This window comes from Myiozetetes cayanensis, unplaced genomic scaffold, assembly GCF_022539395.1.
Source record: "Myiozetetes cayanensis isolate MyiCay16 unplaced genomic scaffold, myiCay2020 scf31, whole genome shotgun sequence".
Classification (NCBI taxonomy): domain Eukaryota; kingdom Metazoa; phylum Chordata; class Aves; order Passeriformes; family Tyrannidae; genus Myiozetetes; species Myiozetetes cayanensis.
In genome coordinates, this window is record NW_026087533.1 from 5,662,078 (window position 1) to 5,670,927 (window position 8,850).

At 57.9% G+C, this 8,850-nt stretch overlaps 1 protein-coding gene across 1 annotated transcript; it reads left to right on the forward strand.

Moving 5' to 3' along the window:
* The first annotated feature begins 2 nt into the window (after positions 1-2).
* On the forward strand, positions 3-4,970 carry NCDN (neurochondrin). Its single transcript, XM_050326305.1, has 8 exons — positions 3-426; positions 667-840; positions 1,371-1,488; positions 1,833-2,819; positions 2,964-3,190; positions 3,364-3,588; positions 3,815-3,957; positions 4,257-4,970. Exons 3-8 carry the CDS (start codon positions 1,387-1,389, stop codon positions 4,691-4,693), a joined length of 2,121 nt encoding a protein of 706 aa, XP_050182262.1. The 5' UTR covers positions 3-426; positions 667-840; positions 1,371-1,386; the 3' UTR covers positions 4,694-4,970.
* Positions 4,971-8,850: the final 3,880 nt, after the last annotated feature.

Sequence of the window (8,850 nt, forward strand, 5' to 3'; positions counted from 1 at the left end):
AGGGCACAGGGCGTCTGTGGTGGAAAAGGAACGTCTAATCTGCTGTGATTAGTCCAGCTGCTGCTAAGGAACTATCAGTGTCTGATACCAAAACGAAATCTGGGCTGGCACAGCTCCCAGGGCTGAGTGCAGAGGGCCTGCCCCTTGTGACTTCCTGCCCCAGACCCCACTTTTCCATCTAATACCACAGTGCCCTGGATTCCAGACAGGCATCGGGGCAGTTTCAGTCTCAAACACGCCCCAGGAATGGGCAGAGCAGCAGCAGCAGCAGCAACGAGGGTAACACAGACAAACCCAGCACATCTGCCCAGCGATGCCACCGTGTGTGGTGCTGCCTGCAGGGATCACCAAACACCTCGGCCTTTCCCACGCCAAAGGCTCTTTCACAGCCTCGGATGCTGATTAAATGGATATCACCGCTCTGAGGTACGAAAACATTGATTATATCACGGGTATTAAATATCGCCTGTTTTTAAAGAGTAACGGAGCACCATCAGGCACTAGGCGGGCATTGAACCTGCCAGCTCTGAAGAATCCAGAGGGAATGCTGTGACAGGGAATGCTGTGACAGGGAATGCTCTAAGGGGGAACCAGACCCACCAGTACTGCTCAAACACTCAGCGCCTGCTACACGGCGAGGAATCTCACTCAAACCGTCCTCAGCAGGGCAGGGACGGGCACGGGAGGAAAACTGCACGGGGGGAGACGCGAACCCGCGGCCGCTCGGCCAACAGGTCCCTGAGGAAACTTCCCGCGCCCCCCTGGGTCCCCGGTCCCACACCCGCCCCGCAGCCCCCCTGGCCAGGCCCGGTCGCCGCGGGAGGCGGCAGCGGGAGGCTGGTACGTACCAGGGGCTCATGGCGAGGCTCGGCGGCTCCTCGGCGGCTCCTCAGGCGGGCGCCGGGCCCCGGGCGCGGCTCCAGCGCGGCGGGCCCGGGGGCAGCGCGGCCTCCCGCCCCGCGGCCATGGCAGCGCCCGCGCACCCTCACCCGGAAGCTGAACCAGCGCGGCCGGGCCCGGCCGTGCGGGAGCAGCGCGGGGGGCAGTGCCGGGGCCGTGCAGCCGCCGGGGCCGCCGCTCGCTCCCCCGCCGCCCTGCCCGCCGGCCCCGGTGACACTGGGCGGGGCGGGCGCGGCGGCCGCGCAGCCACAGGTGATTTGCCCGCAGTTGGGCCGCGGAGGCGGCGGCTTCGGGCACCGCCCAACAAGGCGGCCGGCGGTTGGCCCGCGGCGCGGGGGCGGCGCGCGGATTGGCTGGAGGGGCCGCGCGGGGCCGCGGGAGGGGCGCCGGGAGGGGAAGGGCTGAGGGGAGGGGCTGAGGGCAGGGACTGAGGGGAGGCTGCCGGGGTTTCCTCCGTTCCCGTCCTTCAGCCGCTGCTTCCCCGCCATGGCCTCGGACTCCGGGGACGGGCACGCCACGCTGAAGCGGTGCCTCGGTGTGCTCAGGGACGCGAGGAACGACAGCGAGCAGTTCGCGGCGCTGCTCCTGGTGAGGAACCGCGGCGTGGCCTCGGGGGCGGGCAGAGGGGAGGCCGGATCCCCCGCTGGACACGGGACTGCCCGGGAGACGCGGGCAGGGGGATCGGGAGATCTGAGCAAGCTGCATCAGTGCCTTGGGGTTCCCCTTGGCCTGGGTGTGCGGAGGGTGGGTCAGTGCTGCCACATGGGAACCCCCTGGCAAACCTCTGGATCAGCGCCTGGACCAAGTGCCCACTCAGTGGGTGCTTCCCTGTTCTAATTAAAGCTGTTCAGGCTTCTGATTTGCCCGTCCAGTCCTGTAAATGTAGCAAACCCTCCTGCTGTTCTCACTCTCACCCCTGTTTTGCCTCGCAGGTGACCAAAGCGGTCAGGGCCGGGGAGGTGGATGCCAAGACCCGCCGGCAGATCTTCGATGCCATCGGATTCACGTTCCCGACCCGGCTGCTGATCTCGGGGCAGCCCCCGCCCGGCTGCCCCCCGCACACCTTCCGCGCCCTCGGCCTCACGCTGCTCGCCTGCTTCTGCACCGACCCGGAGCTGGCCGGGCACTCCCAGGTCCTCAACAAAATCCCCACCTTCAACGAGGTCCTGCTTTCCCCCTGCCCCCCTGACTGCACGTCCATGGTGGACGATGTGTACCAGTGCCTGAGCGCTGTCCTGGCCACGGCCAGGGGTCCCAGGGAGCTGGTGGCCAAAGGGACGGTGTCTGCCCTGTGCCAGGCCTACCTGAGCGGCGACCACAGCTCTGACCGTGCCCTGACGCTGCTCCTGGGGCTGTTGGCCGTAGCAGAGGCCAGGTGCTGGCAGAGGGACGCTCCGCAGCTCCTGGCCGTGCTCAGCAAGCTCTCCGGTGACTTCCTCAAGGCTGAGGACATGACCAAGTTTGAGCTGTGCGAGGTTCTGCCTCACTTCATCCCCCTGTCGGCTCCACTCACGCGGGACTCGCAGGGCTCCGAGTGCCTCCACAGGGTGTACAAAGGGCTGGCTGACATCTTGGGCAGCAAACTCAGCCAGTCGCAGCGGGACCCCGCGCTGAAGCTCACGGCCAGCCTCGTGCAGGCCTGTGGGGTGGAGTGGATCCCAGCAGGGAGTGCTGGCAGCAAGTTCCTGGCCTTGCTGGTGAACCTGGCCTGTGTGGAGGTCCGCCTGACCCTGGAGGAGCCAGATCCCGTGGAGCTGGAGGGCAAGAAAGAAGTGGTGACAGCCTGCTATGTCCTTATGGAGATGGGGATCCAGGAGTGCCTGAGGGAAGAGAACCCGCTGCTGGACGAGGTGCAAAAAATGCAGCTCATGAGGATTATGGAGGAGGCATTTGGAGCTGTAATATTCTACCTGAGACAGGTAATGCAGGACTTCGAATGAAAATCATGTTTTGGGGTGTCTCTGCACAGAGCCCAATGTGCCTCTTGGCCCGCTGTGGCTTCCAGACCTGTGGTGGTTCGATGCACAGTGACCCTCAAGTGTCACTTTGCTTTCTTCATGCAGGTTAAACAGGAGGATCTACAAGATCCTTTCATATTTGCCTCTGTCCGAGTCCTTGGAGCCTGGATGGCAGAAGAAACATCATCCCTCAAGCAGGAAATCTGTGAGCTCTTGCCCTTCCTTGTTCATTACGCCAGGAAGCTTTTCAAGGAGGGCAGCCCAGCTGTGAGCCTTCCCCAGGCAGAGCTGGGCAGCACCGAGGGCCCTGCCTTACCCCAGGATGCTCTGAGGTGAGTATTTTAAGCACACAGCTGCTGCATTTCAGCACAGCCCTGTCAAATATTTTGCTCTTTTCCATTCTCCCCTCAGTGCTGATTCCATGGGGTTTTTCCTCCCTGGATGGATATAAATGCAGGGCTTAGACCCATTCTACCTCATGCTTCCAATTTCTTCCCCCTTCCAGATTTCTGCTACCTGGTTTTTGCCATTTGACAGCAGAGGACAGGCCCCGGGCCATCCTGGTCTCCCAAGGGGCACCAGCACTGCTGTGTGAGTACTTCCTCCATCAGTGGGAGGTTCTGAGCTCCGAGCCCGCAGCCCCAGCACCCCTGACGAGCACTGAAATGAGCCTACAGACCCTGTGTGGGATTTTCCTCAACCTGGTGGTGACTGCTCCAGACCTGGTCAGGTAACAGAGCTGTGGGCACGAACTGAGCTCTGAGGTTGGCAGTGGGAAGAAAAAGGAAGGTGCCTTGTGCAGTGTGCTCGAGGATCTGTTAACACACCATGCTGGAAAGGGATGTTCCTTTCTCAACCACAGTTTCATTACGTTTTTGGTGCTGCGTGTAACCTTGACATTTTCAGGTGCTTCTGTCTCTGCTCAGGAAATGTCTCGGGGTTTGTGTTCTCTCTAGGCGAGACAAAACCTTTTCCTCCTTGCTGGATGTGTTGCTGAAGTCTCTCCCACTTCTGCTGCCCCAGGAGCATCACCTGGTTCTGGCAGCGAACGTTGCCACTCTGGGGCTGATGCTGGCCAGGATCCTCTCAGACTCAGCAGGTAAGAAGAGCTCCCACTGGCAAAGCCCACATTGCTCTGCACAGGTGGGTGGCCTGGAGAAAGAACAGAAGGGAAACTGGTCCAGTTTATCATTGAAAAAGTGACAAACCAAAAATCTGGGGGAGCAAGGAACATGCAGAACATTCAGCAGGCTGATGTGCTGGGATTAAGAGATTTCTAGGGCAGGAGGATGTTGTCCTGTTCTCCCTGGAAGCCCTGCTGCACACAGACCCACCACAGGGCCCCCCTTTGACTGAGCAAGTTCTGTGTTGAGTCACTAATTCCCTTTTCTCTCCCAGCCCTTCAGGGAACACAGTCTGCCAAGGAGTTTTTCGGAGCCACCCTTCGGTTCCTCTCGCAGGCCCACACGGCCCAGGCAGATCCCAGCAGTGACAGCTTGGCCCTGGCCGTGTCTCCTGCCTACACGAGTGCCTGGGATGACATCCAGGAGCTGTGGTTCCTGGGAATGCAGGCCCTGGCCGGCTGCATCCCGCTGTTCCCCTGGCTGGCTCCGGCCGTGCTGCGGGCGCGCTGGCTGGAAGGGCTCTCGGAGCTGCTGTCCCGTGTCTCTCCAGCCTCCCTGGACTTTGAGCTCATCTCCGCATTCCAGGGCGTGCTGGTGGCGCTGGCCAGAGCCAGTGAGCCCTGCAGGGATGTGATCCTGGCCCACCACGGCACGGAGTGGGCCAACCTGTACGGAATGGCAGCTCTGGAACAGTGTCTGGCCGAGCAGTGAGGAGACACCAGCACCCTGGGTGGGAAACAAAGCCAGACACCTGCACCACGTCTGTTCACCACTTCTGTGCCAGGTGGGCACAAAGAGAACCATTTCACTGACCAAAAACTGGAGTCATGCAGCAGAGCCTGGCAGGATGGGCCCTGTCCACACCCTGGTGTGCAGAACTGCTGCTGCCTCAAAACATTTCACCCGTGCTTGACCTGCTGTCAGGATTTCTCTGTAAAAACAACCTGTTTTGTTATTAAAGATATTTTCTATCGCTTTGTTTTTCAAACTCCTCAGTGCTGGGATTTCTTTCTGCCCAAGGCCCTGACAGGTTGCTGCTCCCATTAACATTGTCACAATTTTGTCACAGTAAGCCCTGCAGGTTGTCACCTTATTTTCTGTTGGTCCTGCACGTGTTAGTAACTTGGCACTACACACAGAGCCTTACAAAAGCCAGAAATGGGAAAGGCTTCAATATTTGCTGATAGCAGTGAGAATAACTCCCTGTAACTTGAAGATGTCATGCTGCAGGATGACCCCCACCATTCATGTTCACCACTGATACCATCATCCCAAATTCACACCTAGAAAACCTTCCCAGCACCACTTGCTTTGCCTCTTTTGCCCCATAAAACACCTGCACAAAGCACATCCATGGGGATTTGTATTTGCTCACTCTCACTGCCAGGACAGGATGTACAGGGGGAGTTTCCACTCTTGCAAGGCCAGGGGTTCAACCTGTAAAGGGGGTTCCACCCACCTTGGCTCTTTTTGGGGTGTGAAAGTAGAAATGATTGAATTCCCCCTCACTCCCCCCAGACCAAGGAAGACTTTGTATTACTGAAGAGAAAGGCCACGTGTACCATGGAGTAAATCACTTTGCATCCTGGGCTGCCAGCTCCTGGGTACTCTTTAATCCCGAGGATAATCCCAGAAGGAGCAGCCAGGCTGGGTGGCTGATACGGCTGAATCCATCCGAGTGGAGCTCCCTGCTCCCACTTTTCCACCAGGTGTCAGCCGAGGAGTTCTCTGGGAGCTGCAGCCTCGCTGGGAACGGCTCTGCTGCCAGCCCAAGGCGTTGATCCAAACTCCTCCCGGGGGGCTGTGGAATCGTCTGATCAAGGGAAAATCAGGCGAGGAGCCGCCTCAAACGGAGGGCTGGCTCTGGCTCTGTTCCTGCTTTACACTATGGTTCTGTGTCGTTGCTTTATGAGAGCAAGTGCCTCACACAACTAGAGAGGAAGCTGTTGCTCAGGGAAAGTATCTTCCTCACCTTTCCAGCTCAGCCCTGACCAGTCAGCACAAGCTGGGACAAAGGCAGGTGCTCCCAGCAGAGCAGTGTGAGCCAAACAGGCAGATGAGCCTCCTGGCCTTGGAGAAGAGCAGAACTCTGCAGAGCGTGGGCTGGGAGAGGCTCCCCATCCTGCCAGGAACACGTCCCTGCACCGCAGGGAAACATCAGCATGTAAGAATGGTCAGGAACACTTTGCAGAGCCAGGAAAAAAAAAAAGCACCCAAACCCTCAAATCCTTTACCTTCGAGTGTTCCCGGTCCTGTAGCTCTCCTGCCTCTGGTCAGGGGGTGTGGACTTCCCATTAATGACAGCACTCATTACTGCTAATGAGAGATACAGTCCATGGCAGCAGGAGGGTGCTCTGCTCTCCCCAGTGCCGTGCTGGGCTCGCTGTGGGCAGCTGATCTGGCTTGGCCCTGGTTCATCCCCACAGGCAGAGGTTGGAGCTCCCACAACACCTGAGCAGAAATCCAGCCTAGCCCACAGGACCCAATCCAACACCAGCAAGGTCCTAACCTGGAGGCCTTTGGCTACTGGATTTACTACCCAGAGAGGCAACCTGGCAGCAAATCAAAAGCCCAGGAAGTTCTCCAGTTTTATCCCTCCCCACATCCTAGGGAGGGGTGGTTTGGCCACCAGCAGGTGCCTGAACAGGAGCCCCTGCCCCTCATTCTCACACTCTTCAATGGAAAGTGCCATCAGGTGTGAGCAGGACCATCCATGCCCTGCCAGAGTTGGAGCCTCCCAGAGACCCTGATGGCTCATCATGTACTTCTTTCTTTGCATGACACAAAATACACTCCTTGCAAGCTCCTCCCAGGTGACAGAGGAAGGGCTGAGACACCCTCCTTGCTCTGGGATGTTACTGGGCTGATGCCAGAGTTGCTCCTTGAGCAACAGCACTGCTCGCTTGTCCCAGGACAACACTTTCCAACACATCCTCAGACAGAGCACCCCTAAGGGGCTGTTTTCTCTTCCCCGAGACTGGGCTCTGACAACAGTGAGTGCAGCCTGTTCAGGAGGGGAGGGCACTGAGCTGCTGGAGGCCTCTTGCCACGTGGGCACCTCCTTTGGCTCCGCGTGTGCCGCTCTGCAGGCCCCGGCACGCCCGGGCGGCTCAGCCCACGCGAGGCACACGGTGCCCCAGCAACCTGGCCGAGGCTTCAAAGGCTGCGGGGTGTCCTCAGCAACCCCCAGCCCTGCAACCCCAGCCGCAGGTTCTGCCACTGGCACCCACGGGCACCCATCCTCCGGTGCCAGAGGCGTGGATGTGGCATCACCTAATGCCCCCTCTCTGCCAGAGATCCCAGCACAGAGTGGGACTGCAGCCAGTACACCCAGAGCAAGTTGTGCTTCGTCTCCCAACACCAGGACAAGCTCTCCAGGAACAAGCTGATTCTTCACTGTGCTTTGGCAAGACGGACAAGGCCCCAGAGGAGCAGGTTCACATTCTGCTTTGCTTTGACAGCTTAAATGTCATAACACCACTGCAAACCCAACCATGGCATATGTTAACTTACAGGGTTCATTAACCCCACCCCAAAAGCACCGGCAATAAAATTAAATATGTCATAAGGTTGTTATTTGGCTGCTACACTGTAGGAACCCAGCACAGCCCCCTCCCTCTTGCTGCAAGCTGTAGCAGGATGGTGAGGGTGGAGGCCTGAGCAGAGAGGGGGCTGCCCTGTTCCCTGCCCACCCCTCGGTGGGGTCCCTGTCCTCCCCAGGTCACTGCCTGGCTCTTCAGACCCATAGCAAGGAGATTCCTTTCCCACTTAGATTCCCAGGAAGGGGACAGCCTGCATTTCCCTGAGGTGCTGGTGGGAGCTGGGCTTCTGGAGAAGAACTGGTCCATCTTTGGCAGGGGAAGAGCTCTGCTCACATTCTCCTGTCTGTGCTCCCATTGCCCTGCTCGGTTGGTATTTTCATTGCTGTCCCCCGGGAGCAGAGGTTGCTGCCTCAAGCCCCTCACACGCTCCTGGAAGTGTCAACACACATGTTGATCCCCTGGGAAGCAGCTCTGGGACCTTTGTTACAAAACCAGTTTTTCAGAGATTTCTGGCTTGGGTGCAAATGCCATGAGTGGTCCCTGGGTGGAGACCTGCCCTGGGCTGGGGAGGGTGAGACCCCCTGGCAGCCCCACAGCTCCCGGCTCCCCAGCCCAGCCCACCCGGTTTGCCTGGAGTGTTCTGTGGGTGGCAGTGGGGCAGCTTTGCCTTTTGTTTTTCCTCCCCTTTGTCTGTGAGTGTTGCAGGTTTCCTCTGCTCTGTCTCATTCTTGGGTGAAAACACGATTTCCCTCTGAGCTGCTGCCAGGCACCATTCTCCTGCTCACCCACGGTCCCACAAAGGTCAGCTCACAGCCCTTCCCGCCTGGATTTCGCACAGTTTCACCTCTTTCAGATGAATAAAGACTCGACATTATACGGACTAGACGGGCGAGGGATGTTAAGAATGAACTGGAACATAACTGCGAAATACAGCATATCCAATCCAATTTTTCCTAGCAAATGAAACGGATCTGGTGGAAAATAAATACAGAACTTCCAGGAGCAGCGTCCTTGAAGAGCATTTGAGGGGGAAGAAGAGATTTGAATGGATCAACCCTCTACACCTCTGCACTCCCCTCCTCCCTCCCTTAAATGCCATCTTTAACAGAAATAAATTAGAATAAATGATCAGCTCTTGCCTCCTAAAGACAGGTGGCAGGGTAATATTAAAAGAAATGAATAAAAATTCATTTAATGAGCATTGTTAATTAAACCTGGAAATCAAAGAGGTCTGAGTTGTGGGAATTCAGAGGAAAAATGAAAATGAAGGGAGCTGTAGCTCGGGGCGGGAAGAGTGGAATTAAATTAACTGCAGTGTGGGGTTGT